Raw genomic sequence first — 25,449 nt, 5'->3', positions numbered from 1 at the left:
GGTTCTCATACAGGACTTAGTGCCATCTCATCTTGCCTATTACAGCTTTCAGATTCGTCTAGAAATATGGGTTAAAATATTGTGGGGATTCTAAATGCAAACTGATAAAGTCTTGGCTCATAACCCACAAGATTTCATTGTGATGGAAACGATAATAATGTGGATAACTGATGTGACAATACTAGGAAATAATAGAAGATAAAGAATTGGAGAAGACCTCAAAGTATTCAGATATGAAAATCAAAATTGAGATTATGGCATAAATGGGAGTCCCAGTGGCTATCAGCACACTGGGAGTTATACCAAAAAATCTTAGCACCTAGAACATCTGTGCTTGGACAGAATTTCCATCTGCCACACTGCTTAGATCCAGACAGATAGTACAAAATCCTAGGTTCTTGGGAAGAACTTGATGCATATGAAGGCCAAAACCAGGTAAGAACTAGAAGCTGTGATTTCACACTTTTGTGATGATTGTCATCAGAACTGAACTGAGAAGACAGCAACAGACAGCAAATGCCACCTTGCAAATAAGCTAAATAAATAGTGAGCTATCTAGTTAGATACCACAAAAAATTGCAGATTAACTACAAACAACAGCATGACAAAGTAGCAACAATTGTGCATTGGAGTAGCTATAAGAAATACCATTTACCTGCAAGCAAGAACTTGTGGACCACAAAATAGATAAAGTTCTCAGGTTCTGAGTACAATGACAATAAATTTATCTTATCTTATCTATCTTATCTAAGTAATAAAAAATGAAGAAGCTAAAGTGCTTTAGGATTTTCAAATTCAAACAGACAAGCACCTACCACATCCCTAACAATTGTCAATAAGAAAGACCAGAAGGAGAAGGAGAAGGAGAAGGAGAAGGAGAAGGAGAAGGAGAAGGAGAAGGAGAAGGAGAAGGAGAAGGAGAAGAAGAAGAAGAAGAAGAAGAAGAAAAGAAGAAGAAGAAGAAGAAGAAGAAGAAGAAGAAGAAGAAGAAGAAGAAGAAGAAGAAGAAGAAGAAGAAGAAGAAGAAGAAGAAGAAGTCTAAATAGTGGATGTGACAGTACCTGGAGGAGGCAGAATAGAAAAGAACTGGAGAAAATCAAATGCAAGGACTGGCAAATAAAAATAGACTGTGGCAAAAGAAAGCAACAGTAGTACCAATAGTAGTAGGCTCTTTGGGTGCAATCTGGAAACTGGAACACCATCCCTCACATCCTGGACATAAATTGTTTCAATTTCTACCCTCAAAACGATGCTATAGGGCAGGGGTAAGGAAACGTGGCTCTTTTATCACTTATGGACTTCAACTCCCAGAATTCCTGAATGAGCCATCAAAGGTTTTCCATCCCTGGCCTACTGATTTTTCAGTTGTGGGGGAAATCAATTTTTGACTTGAATAGGACTGTTTAATATACAAATGTAGGACATTTGATTTCCCTAACAACTGAAAAACCAGTAAGCCAGGGATGGGGAACCTTTGATGGCTCACTCAGGAATTCTGGGAGTTGTGAAGTCTATAAGTGATAAAAGAGCCAAGTTTCCCTACCCTTGCTATAGGGCATTGCACACCAGAACAACTAGGCACAAGGACATCCCCCTCCCCCAAATGCCATCACTCTGCTAAACAACTAATTCCCACAACACTGAAACTATTTGCTAAGACTTACTATTATTCTTCTCAACCTTCCTATTACCTATCTCCTCCCACTTATAACTATAACCTTGTTGCCTGTATCTCTACAATTTATATTGTTTTATTTGTTTCCTAGTATGATTTGATTGCTTATTTAGTTCCCTATGACTATCACTAAGTGTTGTATCTTATGATTTTTAATGAAGGTATGTTTTTCTTTTTATGTACAATGAAAGCATATGCACCAAAGACAAATTCCTTGTGTATCCAATCACACTTGGCCAATAAAGAATTCTATCTATCTATCTATCTATTAGCAGCTTTAGCAGAAACAGCTTAACATGGTACAGTCATATCTTTGTCACCTTCAAACAATAACACCTGCCTCCTGGGAAGACTGGATAAGTGGATAAAAGTGCTAGTCTAAACATCTGGTTGACTGGAAAACAAACTGGAGAAAGAAAAACATGACCTGAATGATACATTAAGAAAAGCCAAGAACCCTTGCTGAAAGAAAACAAAGGCTGAATATTGGAGGCATTGGGTTAAAAAAAATTGTTAATTGGAAATACAAGCCAATGCATGGTTAGTATTTGAAAGAAGGAAAAGCTGATAAAAAGCGCAAATGAAGTTAGTTAAATTCAAGAGTGTTAAAGAAACTGAAGGCTTTATTTTAATGGTTCAAGAAGAGGCTTTTTCAACTAATTTCAGGAAGGCAAACATTCAACATGTAACAAACAGCAATTGTCTTTATAATGAAACGCATGAAACAATTGACCATTATTAATGACTGAAGCAAAATGTCACAAACTGAAATTATGACCAAGTTTCTAGAATTATTCATTGGATACTGCCAGAGGTGAGTCAGAACAAGGAGCTCTTTTAGATAGATCCTTATGCCCCGCTCATCTCACAAATGGATTGCTGCAAAACATGTATTGGGGCTGCCCTTGAAAGCTGCAGCAGGTCCAGAATGCAAGAGGACACTAACAGTTACCCCACTATGCACACATGACCCCAATACAGCAAGAGTTGGACTATTTGGCAGTTGGCTACCTGGTACAATTTAAAGTGCTGGTTCTTCTTTAGGGCTCTCTGATGGACTGCTTGTCTCCAGTTGTTTCTACCCATCTGGTAAAGTCCAGCAGGGTGGATGTACTCTAGGTCCTGTCAATTAAACAAAGTCATGTGATGGGATCAGGAAGCATGCCAACTCTTAAAGCTCCTATTCTCTGGAATGATCCCCCTCCACAGAGTTTTATTTTAGGAAATCATTGAAGATCTTCCAGGGCCATGGGAACACAATAAATGAAGAAACTCATTTTGTTTTGTTTGTTTTGTTTTGGTGTCTCTGTAGGTTTATTGTTTATATGTTGCTCCTCTGCTTAATTGTGCCATTTATATTATTGTTCTTTTAAAATTGTAAGTTCCCCAGAATTGCTTTGAAATTTAATGGCTTTGGAATTTGATAAATACATGTTGATAAATAAATCAAGAAATTACCATTCCTTTCTATTCTGCTTTAGTCTGTCCATGGTTAAAATATTGCATATATTTCTGTCTTCAAATTTTAGAAAAAATGTTCAGCAACTCGAGCATGTTCGGAAGAAATCTGGTGAATAAAAAGGGGATCCAAAGAGAACATACTGTATATACAGAAAAGGGATATAATTAGGCTGAAAAACAGAAGACTTGTGGACAGGTCTTGAATATCTGGACTCTCATTTAGATGATGGGTCAGAATTGGTGCAGTAGAATATTGCTATTGGAATAGGTTTTAACGGAGGATACTGCACTGGGCAGCAAGTTGAACTAGATTATTGCCAAGATAGTTTCCAACCACTAGCTTTTATTATGTCAGTATGCCGATTGAAGACATAAATAAAGATTGTGTAATGACTTTGAGCAGCTATGAACTCACCTGTTGAGTGTAGGCTGGAAGTGTCAGTGCATTTTGCTTCTCTGTGTATATATGTTTGAGAGACATAGAAAACAAAACTTAGGTAAACTTCTACAGAACTATGACTTCAATAATGGATCTGGAATTTTGGATGTTTTGTTTCAAGCAGTTTGTTGCTATGGTCTCAGAGAAGTCTTAATTCTCGCAGTGTGTTGCTTAACTAGAAACCTCCATGTGTTCTTTTATAATCAGTTGGGCTAAGAAATGTATGAAGGTTGTGGGAAAATGAGATTCTGAGAATTGGTACCTATGCATTTTTAAATAGCTTTTGTGGATAATTCTTGATACATTTACATAGTATATTGGCAGCATCCACTACATACTCACTGCTTCCTTCATATCTAGTCTTAGTAATGTGTGAAACCTGGATTTTGTTTACCAAAAAAACCTAAATTGAAACACAAAGGACAAATTATATATATTATGTATTGTATTGAAATTATCTTGGTGCCATTAGTAAATGATATATTTACCGTGTGTGATCAGAATAAAACTGAGCCATAAACTGGGAAAAATTAATTACTGTATGATACCAAATTCAGATAACAAGCTTTCATATAGAATTGTATTACATTATTAGTTTTCTCACATATATGATTTAACACATATAAAATGGAATTAAAAATAACAATGAATAATGACAGCACCATAAACATATATATCTTTAGGTACAATCATACAAAAAGAAATGCTATAATTTTGTTCTTTTATAAATTCTTCCTATGCAGAAAGAACACATACATTATGTGGCTGTAATTAACATTATATAGCATCTAGCATTGCTTTGTAAGTGAACGTTCTTCACAAAATATCACATTCTACAATGCAGATGGAAGCCGTTTTGGCTCCAAGAGCTGCATAGGAAAAAGGGTTTAGCTCTAGATTAACACCCTCTGTTAGTCCAACCCTCTGCTAGTCCAACCCTCTGCTCAGGCAAGAAATCCTATACCATTTCAGACAAATGGTTGTCCAATCTCTTCTTTAAAATGTCCAGCATTCACAACTTCTGGAGGCAAATTGTTCCACTGATTAACTTCTAATTATCAGAAAATTTCTCCTTAGTTCTAGGTTGCTTTTCCCTTGATTAGTTTTCATCCATTGCTTCTTGTGCTGCCTTCAGGTGCTTTGGAGAATAGGTTGATTTCCTCTTCTTTGTGGCAACCCCTTAGATACTGTATGCAGTTTTTAATTCATAGATGTACTGTACTACCAATCAGTATCAGTAGGGGGGGGCAGTGAGCAAAGAACTGCTGAACTTCCTACTAAAGCAATAGGTGACCAGAAATTCTTATGCTATGTTTTTCATCAGGTTTTCATCCTTTAGAAACCTGCAACAATAACATACTGTACTGTGCTGTCCACATATTCCTGAGCTCTGAAAAAGCTCTGAAAAAGCTATAAAAATATTTCACTTCCTTTTTAAATGATTTTTTTTCTGTATTAATTCTGAACATTGGAATTTCCTAAAGAGACTCGGAATTATCTTAATATTTTCTTCTAATATAGTAGCACACTATCAAGGAGTACATTATCACCATTCTTTCGTGGTGAATGGGGAACAGAATGAAGACTGAGAGCCCTAGACAAAAATGATATTAATTTTAAGTTACAGTAATTAGATTAATAGGATTGTTCTGCATGTATTTGATTATTATTGCTTCACATTCACAATTACTGTTTGGTAGAAACTTTTGGATGAGGTCTGATGATTCTTTCTAAACTTTGAAAGACACCAAATTGTGGACCTCTGATAAACAGTATATGGACAGAGAATCAAGACCACTGTGTATATTTTACTTATATTCTTAGTAATGAAATTGAATTCAAGTTCTACCTTTGTATACTGAAGAGTGACATGCTATATGTGCTTTATTTTTTTGAGCAAGGAACTCCAAGAATATCAGAATTGAAGTTTGATCACAAGAAATAAGCTAAATATAAAGCATATTCAAAAACTCATCCAGGCAGGAAAGACAAAAATTTTCAACTCTCGTTATGGACCATTTGCTTAATCTTTGACAAGATGCTTGACATAGCAGAGATCCGTTGTGCATCTTTAATCTGATACACCTGAAACTGAAAAAAAAAACGTATCAAATTATATCAAATAACATATCCATTACAGTAGAGCTGGCTTTTAAGAAGATATTCATATCCAACAGCTGCCAGGATAAGGATACTGATAGGTTAGGGCAGGGGTGTCCAACCTTGGCAACTTTAAGACTTGTGGACTTCAACTCCCAGAGTTCCTCAGCCAGCAAAGCTGGCTGAGGAACTCTGGGAGTTGAAGTCCACAAGTCTTAAAGTTGCCAAGGTTGGACACCCCTGGGTTAGGGGAAGCAGTATTGCCATGTGGTGGTACAAGTCTTGATCTCTTTGTATGCTGTGGTGTCACAGGCACATCCTAAAAGGGCAAAGCATGTAACACCATGACATTACTACTATCATTCTCACAAAAAGGGGAAAATCCCCTGCAGACTGCTGCGTCAGTTATTCTATAATTAGGATGGGTTCAATTTCCGTACTTTTTTATTGGAATGGTTAATTTGTCAGTAATTGTTTCCCACAATGGTTGGCAGGCATGTTGGTATTGTGGATAAGATTTACAAAAAGAATTGCTAAATGCGCCCATAATAAATGGTTTTGTATTTCCTCTTTCTCATACTACCTCACTGTTTCTTACATACATAACAACCTTGCTGGAATTGCACAACTTACCACTGTGACAGTGTATATTATATACCTCTTCCTGAAATTGGTATTCTAGATTCTATTGGGATGATGCTTTCTGATGTTTCTGTTCTCACACCCACGTTGGTTTATATTTGTCCTCAGTCTTATTAGGCACTACTGTATTGTCATATCAAACACTGCTGTATGTGTTGCCTGACCTGTTTCATTTTCTTTTGATCAGACCTTGGGCTCTGACTGTTTATTTAACAGAGAGAAATGTGCCCTCAACTGAGTCAGTGGTGGTTGCCTGTGGATCTTTAATAATTTCTTAGCAGTGATGTGCAATAGCACATAGTCTAACCCCCCTGCATAATGCTTGATATATAAAATATTGCTGATTTCTCTTTGGGAAGTAGTTTTTCTTTCTTTGAGCAATCTACTTTTCTGCTGTAAGATTTGTTTCTTTTTCTTTAGTAATTTTACCAGTTTATAGTTAAAAGGCTAAAACAGTACAGCAATTAACTTAAAAACAATGAAGTAATAACCCAAGGGAAAAAAAGTAGTATTTTTTTTTTTATTAACTTGACATATTTATGCCAAAGAACAGGAAAAAAAACTTAGGGCTAGGTAGAAGCCCAGTGAAAAACAGGTAGCACTCTTGAGAACAATAGGTCCAGAACAAAGGTGTTAAACCAAATTAAAACGCAACCAGAAAATATTTAACAAAATAAAAAAAAGAACACAATAAGATAGATAACATTGCATTTTAAAATGAAATAATAACAAATTTAATTGCAACGCTCCAGATTTGTGACTTGCAAGAAGCACTGCACGTTTGCAGTCTTCTTTTAACTGCAGCAGCAAGGATTGCTTGGCGCTGCCACAGTGCAGAGTGAGCAGGACCAGTGATAGGTATTCTCTCTCTTAGTCTACGCTGCAGCAACAACAAGCAAGTTTATGGTGGAGGTTAATTTGAGGCAGTGAGATTATGCCTTTACCCCGTGACTGGTGGCAGGCAGCCTTGCACTGGTAGCCGACTTGCTCCAGATCTCCCGCACACAAAGGAGTGCTTTCCTCCAAAACAGTTTGAATTAATTTCTTTCTACCCTTCAAAAAAGGCTGAGTTTCCCATCTCCCTCTGGAAGAGGCTAATTCCTTCCTCCCAAACAGGTTGAATCTGTAAATTACCCGAAGTCATTTAAATAGTGAGATAGGTGGTGTCTAAATTGATAAATAAATAAACATGAATGTCTCTTCAGAAATTATCTCTAACTCTCAGAACTCCTCACTTGTAAATACAGTGTACTATTGCTGTTGGTTAAAGTTTTATCAGCAGAGACCCTCATTAGAGAATATAATTGAGGAGATTGCTGAAATAATACTGAGTAATTAAGCTGTAGAATGCCCCATTAAAAAGAAAAATGTCCACATATTTATAAGATGCAAAGTAAGGGCTTAGCTCAGTCATCAGTGAATGCTAACGAACACGCATTGTATCTGTAGTAAAAATTACATATATGAAGATGGAAAACTTTCCCTTCTATTTAAATTTCATTTATACCTAAACATCACGAAGAAATGTAAGCAGAAAATTTATATATGTATATGCAGTTAAATGGTTACATGTAAAAGTACATCAATAAATAATTGAATGAGCCTTCGATTATTATACTAGAGAATCCATGGGAAAATTGCAAGATCTTACTGACAGGCCTGGAAAAAGATCGAATTATAAATTTTAAACCTCATATTTATAACCAATTACCTTGCTAAGCAGCATATCAAAAAAGGCAGTATCCCAGTAGTCCCTGTTTTCAGCTGGGAGTTGAAGTAAAGCTTTCAGACCATTATCCTTCTGATGGAATTTCTTGCCTTCTCTCTGGGCAAAATGAAACTTTAGGAAATATGTAGGACTTATGGCAAAGCTTTCCACTTTGGGATACAAAGCAGTTAGGTCCAGACTATCATTCTTGAACAAATTTTGCTCTGGATATAAAAAATGAGGAAGATCTTTGGTCACCAAGCAGCAGAGTAAGATCACCAGCAGACGATATACTGATCCTTCCAGACTCAGCCAGTCTTCAGAGGAAGGAAAAAAATGAGTAGCCCACAGCAATATCATCTAGAAGGAAATAGGAATAATTACTAAAGGCAGTGCAAAAAAGCCTTTCAAATACACTTAAAAACCAACATTGAATATATTGGTCTATACTCTGGTAAATAATTCATATTTTAAAAGTTGGGGAAAATCTACTTTTTCCCAACTTTGGGACACTAAAAGTAGTTTCCTTGTACAGATAGTCCTTGACTTACAACCACAATTTGAGCCCAACATTTCTGTTGTTAAGTGAAACATTTGTTAAGTCAGTTTTGCCCCATTTTACAACCTTTCTTGCCTCACTTGTTTAAGTGAATCACTGCAGTAATTTAGCAACCTTGTTAAGTGAATCTGGCTTCCCCATTGACTTTGCTTTTCAGAAGATTGCAAAAGATGATGACATGACCCTGTGACACTGGAACCCTCATAAATATGACTCAGTTGCCAAGTGCCTGAATTTTTATCACATGACCGTGGAACTGCTGCAAAGGTCGTAACTATGAAAAACAGTCATAAGTCACTTTTTTCTGTGCCATTGTAACTTTGAACAGTCACTAAACAAACTCTTTTAAGTTGAGAACTACCTGTAGTCTTCAAACCTTTGGCCCTTATTAAACATTTAAAACGCAGCTTACTGTAAGAAACTGAATAGATCTTTTGAGCTTAATTCACAATAATAGATGGACCACTACTTTTTGACCCTGTCTTATCTACGTTTCTTGGTGAAATACATGGCAAATTTTACTTAGGGTTAGATCACCATTAATTCAGAGAGCAAAATGGACATTGCCCACAGATTCATAGTGCATCAATACGTTTAGGAAGACGCTGACTTTTTGAGCTCACCTTATCTATATTTCCTAATTAAAATACATGGGGAAATCGCATGGTGGGGCAGTTCCACTTAGGGTTAGGTCTTCATGAATTCAGACATCAAAATAGACATTGGCAATAGATTTGTAGCATGTCATATGCCTAGAAGAACGCTGACTTCTTGAGCTTCCTTATCTACATCTCCTGGTAAAATATATGAGAAAAAACCATTGGGAAACAAATCTACTTAGGATTAGCACTATGTCTCCATGAATTCAGAGTAAAATGGACATCGCCAACAGATTTGTAGTGCATCAATATGTTTAGGAGAGTGCTAATATTTCGAGTCTACCTTATCTATGTTTCCTGGTAAAATACATGGTAAAATTTGACTGGGGAGCAAATCTCTTAGAGTTAGGGTTAGGTATCCACAAATTCAGAGAGCAAAATGGGCATCGCCATCAGATTCATAGCTTGTTGATACACTTACGAGAGCACTGACTTTTTGAGCCTGCTTAAGCTACATTTCCCAGTAAAATATATGTGCCACGCAGCAAAGATATTGTTTGAACTTGGTAGACATTGTTTTGGAGGTATAGTAAAGTTCCCTGGGTTAATGGCATAGGGAACGGTGCATTGAAGTATGTTGCTTCTTTGATTTTCCTAAGCTTTTAAAGTTGCAATTAAAAATGCAGGTACTAGAAGCTTAAAAAGCCATTCACAAAGGCAAGATAAGCTTAATAAACTATTGTCCAATTAATAACAGGATTCATAAACAAAGCTGAACAAGAACAAACCATAAGTCTTACTTCACTCTGAAATTGGCCTCATTTCTCAAATGAACATATAGCTAGCTAAAATCAAAAGGTGCTATATTAAGCTATATTTTTTGTGAGCTGTATGGTATACACCCAGATTTTTGTAAAACATGTTCTACTACTCCATCTTTTCTGCAGAGGTAAGGAATGGATCACATCCAAAACATGAAATTCTAACTGCCCAAGCAGCATTTTATATTCTGCTAAGGTTGTAAAAATTCTAGCCCTACATTGAGTGAAAGCAAATGTTCAGAAAACTTCAGAGGTGCTCCCACTTACAGATTTGCAATCATTATTAATTTACACAATATTCAGCAGTTTGTGTAAGCCATATTTAATATTTGTTTAATTACTATATGAAGCACAGAGAATTAAGTGGGACTCATTATGCCTGATTTTTGATTATGCCTGATTTTCAGTACTCTATGATGTTCCATAGTGGGCCCATTTGCCAATCAGACATTAGAGAAGATACCCAGGAAGAAAAAGACATCTGATCATTCTCTTATTATCTTTTCTGTGTTAAACTATTATATTAATAGCGATATATCTGAACAAAAATTAAGTTTTGCACTCCTTGAAAAAAATCCCACCAACCTTCAAATGTTGAAATGTGAGCCCCTTTTCTTCCCCTTTCTCTCTCCAATACTCATGGTTGATTTGGTCAAGAAGGCAGAGACTGTCCAGGCGATATCCCTTTAGAGTGCTTACAATTTGAACAAGTTTCGAGATGGGACGATTGGTGGAGTACCTAACAAGAAAAATATGCAACTAGAAGTTGACACTTTATTTCAGACTTTAGTCTGCTTCACTGTAGGATTCATTTATTTACAATCCATATTAATATCCATGCTGAGAATTACTGGAGAAATCAGCATGCATATTAGTATTCAGACTGATTTCTTGAGGACATGGCTACCTAAAACAAGGTGCCTCTCCATGCCTAACACTTCAACTAGCAAAGGTCATGAAATTATAATTGAATATCCAGAGAACTAAGGACTTCCTAGTTCTGTTTTAACGGACCTAGAGTCTGTGGAGACAGCTTTTGTGATTCTAAAGGAGGATGCATTGTTTCTAAGCTGAACATAAATGACAAAGATCAATTCACAAAAAAACCAGTTCCTTACACAGTTCCGACATTCTAAACTATACAGATTTCTATGCCAACAACATTAAAACATTCTTGTACAATCAGAATATAATATAATCATATGTTTCCTCCTAGGAAGAAAAGTGTATAGGTATATGTATCTAGAATTTAGAATGTTTCTGTTTCATAATGCATTGGTTTATCTCTCAGATTTGATGGTAAATATTTGCACTAAAAGGTGAATAGCATTCCACATATATACTGTGGAACATATAGGCATGTCAAGGGTGGGATATTCAGGTTCAGTAACATTTCCCTCTGACATACTATAACCAGGGCTATCATTTTATATGCTATTTTTGTTTTAAGTATGTAGATATTTCAGTCACTCCCTCATTTGCAGATATGTAACAAGTAAAATCAGCCCATAGGTAATATTAGCATATCTCTAGCCTCCCTCATTTTGTTATCATTATCTTGATAGTTGTGTGCTAGCAAGACTTCCCCACCTATTGTGCACTATACATTTATTCTGGCCAGATCAAATAGATTTTCTGCTTTGATTCTGAAGTCTCTGGGGATTCTTTATTTATATACCAAAGAGAGATAATTATTTTGTAAAATAAAACTTAAACATACCTAGGAAAGTGAAATTCAGCTGTAACAAAATTCAAGATTGCACTCAAGGTTCATTCTGGCACTGCATTATATAAATATTCAAATCACAATTTTCCACCATGGCAGAGCAATAATTGCAGGGAAACAAAATTTCAAAATCAGCACAGATCCATTGTTTACTCTAAAAACTCACCAGATTAAGATTTTATATTAATGTGAAGCTGCTACATCAAAAAAGAGGGGCATTTGGATTCCAACTTACTGAGGTTCACAATGAGTGGGACATAAAGCACTACTTCCCAGTATGAACAGAGAGGGCAAACTTATTTTGGCCAAAATACAATTCTTCAAATTCACAGGTTCAAAGCCATATATAGCTTTAAATATCAATACTAACACCTTGGTCCCAGTGTATTGGTAACCAGTGCAGTGATCTCAACATAGCAACATAGCAACATAGCAATATGACTCTGATACTTTGCCATCAGCAGTTGGAGTATAGTTAATGAATCAACTGCAGCTTCTAAGTTGTATACAAAGGTGCCACCTTGTAAAGTGTGTTTCTAAATATGAAGTGATGGGAAACTGAGTTGCTATTGCAACAGCATCCCAATCTGAGAAAGCCACCAACTGACCTGCTAGGTGAAGCTGGGAAAAGGTCTTCCTGGGTAGGAAGATATGATACTGATGCATCAGTAACAAACTGCACTGCTTCTTCTACAGGAACTTATTTTCTACATAACAATTGACTTTGGTATATGATTGGCAATTGTTTAGATTTTAGGGGTAATCTAATATACTATTCTATCAGAGAGTTGCCATATTGGGATTATTTATGACCAATGATAGCCTTTTGCAAATACTTAAAGGCAGATCCATCAAGGTCATTAGTATAAGGCAGCTACATTTAATATTGGTATGAATTATTTTTTCTCTCAGCCTTTTTATGACACATAATAATATGCAATCTTGAGAGGAGGATACTTGGCATCAACTAATTTATTATAAGACATATTTATCACAATTAGTAATAAAGATCTAGTTTAAAAGTTTTCTAGAGTAGAGCTAGAAGTCACTCTGAAGAAGGAGCTTACAACTTGATCAATTCGAAACATTGTTATACTGTATATATTTGATGTTTTCTATTTATTGTGTAAATACCTAAGATCATGAGAATTAGGGCATTAGAGGTAGTCTTCCCTTAAGGATGATAAGTGGGACCAGTATTTTTATCACTAAGTAACACAATTGTACAACATCACACGACTGTGATGCTTGGTGATAGAAATTCCAGCATTTCCTGTTGCTGTTGTTAAGCAGATCCCACAATATTAAGCACAACTTCATGGGGTCACTATTTGTGACCTCCTGCTGGCTTGCCCATTGATTTTGTTTACAGGAAGCCAGCAAAAAAGGATCACAAATGGTAATCATGTGATCATGGAGAGGCTGCAACCATCATATAAGTATAATGTCTGATTATTAGTACCATTCATAATACCATCATAAGTTTAAATAGTTGCTTCATGAGTGGTTATTAAGTGAGGACCACCTGTACAAGCATGTGAGAATAAATAAAAAATTTGGTCTACTTTTAGTACTCAGAAGCCCATGTGTGTACCTAAAACTGTTTTTAAGTGCTGTGTCCTTGGAATAAATATATAGATATGATTGCCAAGGCATTTATTTATGTTTATATATATGCAATCCCATGAAGCAAGCAAGACGCACAAAGTGGAGAAGCTGTGAGATTTAAACTTCCATTTTGAGACTGATCAAATTACCAGAGAATTTGGAGCTCAGACAGCAGTAAGAATGAGCCCACAGAACTATCAGAACCTGATGAGAATTCAGCACCTCTGCACAAGTGTTTACAATCTCTGCATGGCTTTGTGAAGAACAAAGCAACTACTGACAGCAGCAGATTATATGTAATCTATTCCGGATGCCAACCTCTTTGATTTTTACCTATACAGATTTTATGATTAGATATAATAGTACATATCATGCCTAAACACGTTGCTTAAGACAACTGCAGCAATACTTTGTTTGACAGCTTAAATTATAAACATCAAACAAAGTTTTGGATAGCACAACAATGCTTTGACCTTGTATTGTTTGTTCCTTATATCAACTGTGAAAAGTGAAAAACTTTCTGTGAGAAAGTTTTGTGGCCAGCAACCATACTTAATATTTTTGGTGGGTATGAAAACTGCTGTGGTAGAACGAGCACTTCAGTAAATGGAATAAGATGTTAACTTTTCCTCTGAATTTTGAATGTTTTTAAATAATTTATTTTAAACTTATAAGTGTTATAGGATGTTTATTGTGTTTCCCATCTCAAAATGATAGATTTCCCTTCCTTTGATTTTTGACAATTTTATTATAAGAGGACTCCAAGGGGCTAGAAAGCACAGGTCTGGAGAGACATGTAACCTTGAAACCTCGTTACTTTAGGACAGTATCATAGAATTTTGGACAAAATGTTCTACTCCAAATTCTATTCTAAGATAATTGAGTCTACATCTAAGCAACCCTGATACACTGTATGTAACCAATGTTTTATCTCTTCATGAGGGGATACTTACAGTTCCCTTATAATATGTATCCAGAAGGAACAAAGAAACCTTGGGCAAAGAAACCTTGTATTTTATAAAGCTAATTTTCCCATGTAAATTTTGGATATGTAAGTCCATGCTGCTGGAAATTCTGATCTGCCAGGAAAGGCTACCCAGCCTGTATATTTTTCTCAGAAATCTTCAGATTCACAAGAAGAAGACAGGATACATCCACTGCATTCATACTTGCATTTAAAAAGAAGCACATCTTCAGCCTTCATGAACTTGGTGTAAAAATATGATAATATATTGGTAGATTTGAATTGGAATCCAGAAGCCATGCATATGATCTATCTTTTTCCTTCCTTTACACTATACCATATACATCTTAGAAGTGCATCTGGGATGAGGCCTTTATGTTAAAAGATGGGCCTTTTCCAATAAGGCAGCTTTCACAACAGCATCATTTTTACCTCCAGTGATGATAACTTGCAGGGATGAAAACAGCTTCTTGAGTGACTTTGCTCAGACTGCCTTTTGGGAAACCTCTTTCTTGACAGTTGTTCAGAACATCCTTCTTTCTCCTCATTACTGGAATAATGTTGAAGCAGATCATTTTCCAGTCACTGGACACCAACAAAGGCAGCTGCATTCCATCCTCATTTAACCTTTCAGCACTAAGTTCACCTGATTTAAGGGGGAAAACATAGTGAAAGTCAAAGGACTATAGCAAAGTAATTGTCAACTTCAGCCTCCTTAGCTCCCAGGTCTTAGCATCTTTGACAAATATAATGCTTGTGTCCAAGATCACACACAGAAAGCAATGCAAACCCCTAATATCAATGAAAAATGCCATGATATGAAACTTACATCACAAAGAGAGAGTACTGGAGGATTCTACTTATGAAAAGTTAAGTATAATTTGCGTACAATAATCAAAATCAATATGATTATTGTACGAAAATTATACTTAGTTCTGTAAGTTTGCAGAATTACTTAATGTGAGAACTATGGACTGGAACCAGGCCACAACATGCCAGAAACCGGTCGACGTAAACAAGTGAAGCCCCATCTGTGGGATGCAGGCAGCATGCAAAACCACACACCCTCCAGTCTCCGGAAAAGTTTCGCTCCATGGAACTGGTCCCTGGGGTCCAAAAGGTTGCGGACTGCCAGTAAAGTAATTCTCCATATTATCTTAACTAAATGAAATACAGGTAGTTCTTGGCTTACAACAATTTCTTTAGTGACCATTCAAAGTTACAATAGCACTGAAAAAATGATTTATGATTGTTTTTCATGCTTACAGTTGCAGCATCCCCATGGTCACATGATCAAAATTCAGACACTTGGCAACTGACTCATATTCATGATGGTTGTAGTGTCCTGGGATCATGTGATCGCCTTTTGTGACCTACTGGTAAGCAAAGTAAATGGGAAAGCCAGATTCACTTAATGACCATGTTACTAACTTAATTGCAGTGATTCACTTAACATCTGATGCAAGAAAGATTGTAAAATGGGGCAAAACTCATTTAACAAATGTCTCACCTAGCAACAGAAATTTTGGGCTCAACTGTGGTCCTAAGTCAAGGACTAATGTACTTACATGTCAAGAATCGTTGGGACTCTCCCATTCTTTAAAAAGAATTCATACTGATTTGTCTGAATCAGACACTATACCTTAAAACCAATTCCATATTTTAGCAATTTTGAATCCTAGCCTGCCTTCCCTCAATTTTTCTATACAACTTGGTAAAATAATTTACCCCACCAGTCCCTGGGAGGATTGCAATGTGGAATTTACTACTAAAAGATGTCAAGTCAGGTCATCTCCCAGGATATGTTCCAAGAGAAGGAAAAAAGTAGAGCAAATAAATTTGACAGTGGTAGGAGAAAGGATGGATCTGAGGGCCAGGGTTACATGTCCCATGAAAATAACTCACTATGTGGGGCACATGTTCAGAATAATTTGTGGTCCAGGGTAGGCAGGTATTAATGAGATATTGATACTTTGTGGAAATAACTAAATTTGTACTAAAATGTTGTTATTTAACAAAAGTCCATTTTGTTCCTTTATTTCTAGGTAAATCAAGTGTCTATGCTATGTATATCTTCCCACATCCCACCCATTTACATTTTATTAGAGACTTAAACAATTTCTAAAGCAGTAATAGGTTTAATGATGGCAGCAGAACAAAGAGATAATAAAGGGAAAGACCTCCATAACAAGGAAGGCAGGTGACACCCTCTCTTGCCTATCTGTCACTACCATATTTCAAAGTATTCTCACACCTAAACAAAAAAAATTAAAGTAGGGAAAGTAAACTTCTGTGGTATAAAAATTTGACATTATTGTGACAACAGTAGGGCCAATACATAAAAGCTGTTTTAAGGATAAAATTGTAAGAGTCCACCCTTGCAAGTAATACCGTAGCAGTTAATTCTGTAATAACAATTAAATGAAAATACGCCAATGGTTTCCCTCATTTTGCCCAATAGCCAGGCCAGAAGTAACTTACTTTAGCAGGACTGAAATAGTTGATGATGGCTTTCTGTGTATCAGAATTCTGGACACATTGATTTACAACTTTGGGTCTCTTGAGCGAATTCTTTCATTCCTGCCCAAGTTTTGAAATTTTAAAAAATATATATTTCAGTTGTTTTTGTTCCAAGCAAGCATCCTCCTGATACAGGAACACAATTTCCATCACCACAGATAACTGCTACCTGATAGTGATAGGAATTACAGTCCATTCATCTGAGGGTACCAAGTTTAGAAAATTAGCAGAAAAAAATTAAATCGTGTTTTGAAATCAACATAAGTATCCATAGTAGAGTTAGCAGTGGTTGACCGCCCACATGTGTTGTTCAAGTTCTTATTTGAATAACTGCTAGTTGTGGGGAAACAACAAAGAGAAAAGCTTGGGACTTGTTCAGATCCTGACCTGTTATGCATATTCGCATAATGCAAACATGTTAGTTTTTCCCCCACATTATCTGTTTTTCAGTACTTAATGTTTATTCCATGTGTCTTCCAATAGCAGCATATCATTAGAAGGGTGGGGCAGAAAAGAAATTTGTATTGCCTTTTTCTGCCCTATCTCTGAATCTACAACCCTCATAATCTTATAACTGCCTTTTCTGTATAAACATATTTTTGTCATTTTTATCAATACCACATTTAGTTTTGATTGTACAATTCAAGCAACCATATTATTAGTAATATTTTAGAAATATATTTAACATTAATATAAACTTTCCTTATCTTTAAAAGTTTAACTTATCTAAACCATTATAATGTTAACCATTTCTAGTTTATATTGTTTGACTTCCACTGTATCCAGAGATCTGTATTTATAATGTTTTATTCACTTCTTATAGTGTAGTAAAACTTTAGGAAAAAATATGTGCCTGGACTACTTTATTTACTTATCTATCATATGATGATAACTCTGAACAGCATGTACGTTCCCAACATTCATAAATTATGAGAACATTCAACCCAGCAACTCTCCACAACAAAGGGACCTCGATCTCAATCTTTTCCCACCATTACCAACTGAAACCTCCCCTTTAAGAAAGAAGAGAATAACCACCAAATGGTGATCATCACTCCCAGCCCTCAGAGACTATCCCAATAAATACCATGATAAATAGTGAAGGCTCTTGAGATACCAGGCAATATTCAGTTGGACACATTTCTCCTATCCTATTATCACCAGACTACCATAATATGTGTTATCTGGAATGTTTTCTAATATAAATTATAAGTTAAATACAAAATGAGTGAGATTTGTAACAGAATTTTAGCAAGCTCTATTCAGTCCAAGTAACTATGTCTTGTTTTATTTCCTTTCCATTTAGTTTTTCATTACTTCATTGTGCTCAGCATTGTGTTCAGTTCTCACTGGGCCATTAGGTTTTATTCTGGTTCTACTTTTTGTAAAGGTTTATTCAAATCATTTATGTATTTGCCTTTGATAAAATCATTGAGGACATGTGAAGTGAAGCAAATGCCATTGTTTTCAAAAGGAACAATCTAGCAAAAATAAGTATCATGGAAGATTCTAGAGTAGATCATAAAGAGACTTATCAGCTTTAACAAAATTAAACTGTATATTAATTTACATATATACTATACAAGGCAAAGCTACCTAGCAGTCTTCTCCACAATAGAGTAGATAAATACCTTAAAACATTGTGGTCATTACTAGAAAAAAACATAGTTTTGTAAAGAATAAGTCTTGCTATATTAACATTGCAGCACCTAACTTTTTAATAGGGAATGTTTCTTAACAGAAGATGGGTATGTTACAGACACAGTAGATCTTACTGAGAGCCTGATTGGTATAGTAATTAAGGTGTTCACCTAGAAACCAAGAAACTGTGGCCTTCCTTAAACTGACTGGGTTATTCTCTCTTATTCCTATCTGACTCACAAGGTTGTTGGTTGGGGAAAATAGGAGGAAGGAGTATCAGTTATGTTCACTGTCTTGAGTTATATTTTTTTATTGGAAACCATCCAAAGTCACTTAGGTAAGATAGATTGTATAGAAATCTGATGAATAAATAATAAATATAAAAAGGCAAGATCAACAGCAGCAGGATCTTGATTTCAAAGTACCTCACAAAATTCTAATTAATTAAGTATGACATAGCATATCATGTCAAATTAACATGTATTTGGTTGGAGAATTGTACTCCAAGATTGCTTATCAGTGTCTCCTTATTAACTCAACAGTGATAATTGATGCCAAAAGATTCTGTACTGGATCCATGAGTTTTCAGTATTTTTAATTAATATCTTAGATATAGTTATCTCATTCAAATCTATGTTTTAGTGATTTGGATGAAATGACTTCATTTGACCTGAATGAAATCACATTTACAGATGATAAAAAATTGAATAGTATAGCTAATATGATAGAAGACAAAATTCAGAGTGACTTTGGCCAGGGAAAGAAATAGCTGAAAATAACAGAAATAAAATTGAATAAGGACAAAAGCAGAGTTATGACCTTGGAAACAAAAATAAATGCATAGAATAAAATGAGAAATGCCTTAATATTAATACTCATGAAAGAATTATGGTTGATTGCAAATGAAGTCAGTGTGTGATGTCACTGTCATAAAAGCAAATGAACATTTTTTTTGTCTACATCACAGAAATATAGTTTCTAAATTACAAAAGTAAGAGTTCCACTTCTTGTTTGTTTGTTTTGATCAGTATACTTCATTGAATATACTACTGTATCCAGTTATCCACAACATACTTTAGAAACTTGAAATAGGTTCAGAGAAGCCCCGTTAGAATGTCCTAGTAACTAAGTATTCTAAAGAGTTTGAAAGAGCCTAGTTTGTTTGACCTTCTAACCATCATTAAAACTGTTGAAAATCAAGGAACTGGATCAATGAATAGAGGCATAGATCTGCTGGATGTAAATAGCTTATTTCAAGTCCATGACTCTGTAATTTGATCTGAAGTGAATAGAGACAAGTATATGTATCCCACTTTTGTTCTGAGTATCTTTCATGTCTGTCCATATTCAGTTTAAACTAAATAATTGTATTAAGGGGAAACACAACCATGAAGCTGCTCACTAACAATAAAAATCTGGATTAAATAGGAAAAATAAGTCAGCTGGTCATAGTCTGCTGAAATGCACTTATTGTAATTAAAATTATTTCACAATTTTATAGGTTTTTAAATTGTTTTAAATTTTGTGTAGCCTAATGATGCACATATAAAAGGATACCTCCGGATTGTAGAAATCTGCATTCTGGTTTGTTGTCTTTTTAGTAATGTATTTCCTCTGTTTCAGAAATAAATTAAAAACCTGCCGTGGAAGATGTTTATAGTATATAGGTATGTAAATATTCTTCAAATACGAAATACCTTTTCAATTCTTCTGGAACTTTATAAAATATTTTAATTGTTTGGTGTAACTGTTATTTTTTATGTTTGGTTCTTGCTGTTTTATGATTATTACTTTGCTTTTATGTTTTTTACTGTAAATTGCTCTGATTCAGTTTTAAATCATTTCCTGTAATTCTTCCTGGCTTGATACAAATACCTGAGAAAACATTGCTGTAGGGTGTAACAGCACCAAGCAGATTGGAAATCAGCAGTCACATGAGGAGAAAAATGCATTCCCTTAAAAACAGGTAGAAACCAAATCCCTTGAGCAAGAAAAAACTTATCCCAAGCAAAGTATAGCATCACAATAAGTAAGCATTTGCTTTTGAGCAGAACAATTTGAGACTGGATAACAACACAGTGTGATTGTTATAAATGTAAATGAGAGCTGTAAAAAATCTGCTAAATTTACTTATAAATTTTAAAGTAAGCCAACTAGGGCAAAGCAACATATATGCTCATTTCCAGCCCAGTGAACTGTCCTTAGATAATGGACCATAAGAAATAAGTAGTACAGAGCCATCCTAGTTGATTTGATTAAGAGCACCTGTGCCTTTTCAGGCTTCAGTGGGAGCTTGAAAAAAAGAAAGCTATCACCATCTTAAGGAATCCACCCATTAAAGTGGTACTTTTTTCAAGTCACATTCTTTTAATGAATAACAGAAAGGTGCCATGCCAATGTGAAGTATGAAGCACTTCTGATTAATGTTCAACATGTAAAGCTTTGTCTTCTCCAGAAATGACTTCAAAAGAAGCTCTTTGGGATTTGTGCAAACATCACTACTTTGCTATTCTTAAAGTAGCTGGACCTGTTTCCAAATTTCTATATAAGCCTGAAAAAATATGGGTGCTTCCACAATTAGCAAGTATGACATATTCACTCTTGTGAGGTGTAAAACATTTCTTCTAAAATTCTAAAGCATTCTTTTAAAGCATTCTTTAGTACTTAAAGAGAAAGGCAGTTTTTATTTTTGGAAGATAGATATCATACAAATAGGGCTACCAGATCTAGGCTGCAAAAATCTGAAAGAGCACCAGATGTCAGCAAAAAATCAACATATTCTTTATTCTTTTGCTGCCATTTTTTGATCTAGATTCTTACCATTCAGATCTAGCAAAGTTCTCTGACATTGGTAAGGTCAGTAAAGAGATACCACAATAATTGTAACTGTATTATCTCCTATTAACTTATTATCTCTCTGTGTGTATTTGTGTGTTTCTGTAAGTTTGTGTAACCATAACCACATTATTTAAACTTATTGCCTGGTTAACGTTATTTAACTGGTGGTGCCTGTAAAGCTCTTGCCCGTACAATGAAATGAACAAACAGTTTGGGAAAACATTTAAAGCAGCTGAACATAGCAGTTCAGTGATATGGCTGCTTTTACAATTTGGAGAGGTCTACTCAGTTCATTCTACAGTATTAGAGAGCCCTTTTTGAATTATTTGAATAAGTCAGATTAATTTTCACCCCCAAAATGACACAATTATCCTGCTACCAAACAAGCAGATATTAACTTCTGATTTTGTTATAAGTTGTATCAGCTACAATTTAAGCAATTATTTGAATATTTGGAAAATATTTGTTATTTTGTGCTAGATGAGCAACCGTTATCCGTTTTCAGATTATACTTGTGTACCTATTAATTTATCCTTTTTATCTTAGCATTTTTAAAGGTCAGTTGTACTATTAACTCATCTGCATTATACTAAGCAGAAATATAATAGAAGTTCAAAATGATAGATTACATATACATGTGTGTGTGTGTGTTAAAATATAATTTAGATAATATCTAATTTAATAAACATTTTAATTTAAAATTGAACTTTACCTAGCTTAATCATAATATTGTTATAGTAATTTATAGCAAATTCTTCTGCAGTTTTTCATATTGATCTGTCCTGCCCTGGAATGCCATTTGCTCTGGTTGCAGTACTTTTCTATTTAAATTACAGCCACATATTTCCATTGAAATTATAGTTATTCTTTCTAACATGTCATCTATTTTCATATCCAGAGAGTTTACTATCATATTTTGGCTTATTGAACTTCTAACTCCTGAACTTTAAACATTTTAAAATAGCATATTATTAAAATTGCATCCCTCCTTACATAGAGGATTGTCCTCTTCTATTTATGCTGAGTGAATTTTTCAGTGGTTACAGTGTGTTGATAAGCTGCCACATATATAATGCCAAAGTATCAGGTTCTGATATCTGCCATAACATGTTCAGCATTCCTGGACAGAACTGTTGTCATAGTTTGATGTATTGTCTAATATACTTCCTAAAGAAATTTATTACTACATAATAGTTGTACAATTGCAAGATCAACCCAGAATCTCAGTATTGAAATGTGTTTTAGTCTAAGCAATGTGTTGCATTAAAGATCTACATTTAACTAGATATCCAACAAACATCACATCCAGCCTTATTAGCAGGAAGAAAGAATCACCAAGGATAAAGCCTAAGGGAATATTAAAGAAATACAAGAAAGTAAACCTCCAAATTAATTGCATCTCAGACAAAAGCATTTAGTTCCAAAATTCAAGATGTCCCATATTATAGAAGATAATATGAAGTTTCTTTTTTTCTGCATTATGATGCTGAAAATAACAAGTATACTTTATTATTGATACAGTAGCTGATAGCCTGTGTTTTCTTCAAATCAGTGGAACAAATAGAAATTTACCTATGTATTAACTCAAGCTATTCACCCATTCACTGCCTCTACCACTTCTCATGATTGTTTGATAGGATTTTAATATTGTATTATTTTCAACATGTAAATTTAATAAATAAATTTTCAACAAGCTAACAAATGATTTTCGAATTTGCAGATTCCTGAAAAGATTTTGGGGAAATCCTAGGGATCCTAGGATCAAACTTTAAGAAACACTCCTGCCATGCATTTTACATGGGGTTGCCTTTGAAAATGACCCAACAGTGCCCAAGATATTGGACTAAGAGCTACTACTATAACACCTGTTCCATTGTGTTGGTTACCAATACATCTCCAAGCTGAGTTCAAAGTTCTGGTTTTGACCTAGTAAGCTCTTTATTACTTGGATCCAATGTACCTTGGTACTTTCCTCCAAAGTGATACTGCTTGTCCCATGTAGTTTTCCAGGACAAGGATGCTTTGGGCTCTATCCGTCAGAAGGATCAGACAGAACATGTCCTGGGTAATCAGTTTTACTCAGTAATGGCCCCAACATAGTGGAATAACTATCCATGGGAGATTCTCCTGATAAGTTTGGTATTGATTTTTCATAAAGTTGGCAATGTGATTTTGTTTGAGCACTTTTATGTGTGTGCGTTTGTGCATGTATGTGTACGTGTGTAGCACAAATCTATTTGTGTGTAGCACAAATCTGCTATTTGTGGCAATTGGGCACCAGGTGGTTGCTATGTTACTATAATTTTGAATACTGTACTAATTCATACTGGAGTTTTCTTTGAATTAATTTATGAAACTACCTAGAATCTAGGTTGCTAGATTGTGTAGACATGAACAAAATTAAATAAATCAATAAATACAAAATAATCTTCAAAGTCTAGCTCCCTATGATGAAGAGTCTCATTTAGTGAGTACTCAAAGCAAGCATTTAGTATCTGGAAAAACGAAATCAACCACATTGTGGATTCATTGGTTTGTTTATAATGTAATAAAATGAGTTGGCAAAGATAATTAGTATGGCAGACACAGTTCTTTCACTAATGCTTGCACATTTGCTGGATCCTTTAATTAGGAGCACTGTTGAAAGTTTGTAATATGTAATGAGAGAACGAATATGTCTTTTTTAAAAGCAAAGAATACCATAAAGGGTTCTTTCTTTCTTTCATCCTATCTCCTTTTCTGTAACAGTAGCAAGCAAATTCTTTTTAATGTTTCGCTTCAGTTTTATTAAACTGGCCACTGTGAACTCATCTCTACTACAGTGAAATTACAAGTTACATAGATGCCTGTGGTTAATATTGTATTATTAAGTTTGTTTTTATCAGCAATATAAATAATCACCTTGTCTCAATTACTATATATTAGAACAAGATAGTGCGCTATTGCAAATGCTAACCTTTTATGAATGCGCACTTTAATTGGATAACTGTACACCATACTAGCTTATATTGTTCTTCCTGGTTCTCTAGTGTGTTTTATCATTCACGCTTGGAGAATAGTACAACATATACATTATAATTTTTTTGACATATACCCTCACGAGAATAACATGCTGGTTTGATTAATAATTTACATCTAGCCTCTTGTATTCTTCCAATCCTCTCACTTTTTTCCAATGATAATCCTGAATAAAGATTTTTAAAAATATTTTAAATAGCTTGCTATCGTTCTTTCTTTACCTCTGAGACAGTACCTGGCTTAATAAGGTTCTGGTGCTTGCAGTGAACAATGGCAGCAACTATCAATTCTTTCAGAAGATGAAGAACTTTGCCTGGCACAATATGTCCTCTGGAATCGGTGTCATCCATAGCACTGAACACATCTTCTTTGGTCCAGTTTTCTAGGTTGGTTTCTTGCTTGGGTACCCCTAAATAGCATGGTCCTGGCATCTGGCAATTCCTATGAGTAACATTCTCGGAATTACTTTGTTCATCTGTACATGGTTGCATCAAGAGAACCTCAGCATTGACACATAAGGGAACCTCCATGGTAACTTCATCTTCTGCAGCTGAGAGGGAAAATTCCAAGGCTTCCAAGTTTCTTGAATAATCCACTATAATTCTAGGATCCATTGTCTTGACTCTTTCCAGTACAATAAATAAAATGTTTTCTGCCTTTTGAAAATGCTGCACTCTCTGATATTCACGGGACTGAATCACCTGAAGGTAGCTGTGCCAGTTAGGAACCTTTCCTGCCATGATGGAAGGTGGGCAGAGATGAAATGCCTCCTGTAAATCCTCTTGTTGCCCAAGATAGCTCTGGAAGCAGACAAAAACATTGGTACAGCCCTGAAAAAAAAAACATGATATGCATAGAGGTGGGAGGGAAAGGTGTGGCCAGGAGAACTAGAGCAGGGAGGAGCAGCATATGCAGTAAAATTCCACTCATGCATTAAAAATGCCCTCCTATTTCCCTGTTTCATAGTTGATAAGGTGCCAGGTTATTTTAAAACAGTCAAACTGGTATGTTCAGGTAATACAGCTGAGGCATCTGGCTGTCTCAATGTTATTTTCTGGTACATCAGACTTGTCCTACTCCGCTAGCCTGAAAAACTGGGTTTACTGGAATAAATCCATGCAGATTAAAGT

The 25,449-nt window shown here is 35.2% G+C and overlaps 1 protein-coding gene across 1 annotated transcript; it reads right to left on the bottom strand.

Moving 5' to 3' along the window:
* Positions 1–4,135: 4,135 nt before the first annotated feature.
* On the bottom strand, positions 4,136–25,164 carry MAB21L4 (mab-21 like 4). The gene is made up of 5 exons (XM_087964974.1): positions 24,555–25,164; positions 14,735–14,948; positions 10,590–10,743; positions 8,029–8,385; positions 4,136–5,666 (listed from the first exon to the last, which is right to left on the bottom strand). The coding sequence occupies exons 1-5, from the start codon at positions 25,057–25,059 to the stop codon at positions 5,574–5,576; spliced, it is 1,323 nt and encodes a 440-aa protein (XP_087821100.1). The 5' UTR covers positions 25,060–25,164; the 3' UTR covers positions 4,136–5,573.
* Positions 25,165–25,449: the final 285 nt, after the last annotated feature.

Source organism: Notechis scutatus, chromosome 4 (genome assembly GCF_049901735.1).
Source record: "Notechis scutatus isolate UNSWTSFEM ecotype Mainland chromosome 4, rNotScu1.2, whole genome shotgun sequence".
NCBI classification, from domain to species: domain Eukaryota; kingdom Metazoa; phylum Chordata; class Lepidosauria; order Squamata; family Elapidae; genus Notechis; species Notechis scutatus.
The sequence above is the reverse complement of the archived record's forward strand: the minus strand, read 5'-3'. Positions and strand labels throughout refer to the sequence as shown.

Excerpts from the sequence above, each read along its gene's own strand:
- MAB21L4 (XM_087964974.1), bottom strand. The coding sequence starts at position 25,059 with ATGGCAGGAAAGGTTCCTAACTGGCACAGCTACCTTCAGGTGATTCAG. Across the intron at positions 8,386-10,589 it reads TCACATTTCAACATTTGAAG|ATGATATTGCTGTGGGCTAC; the intron begins GTTGGTGGGATT and ends ATTTCCTTCTAG. Across the intron at positions 5,667-8,028 it reads TTGATATGCTGCTTAGCAAG|TTTCAGGTGTATCAGATTAA; the intron begins GTAATTGGTTAT and ends TTTTTTTTTCAG.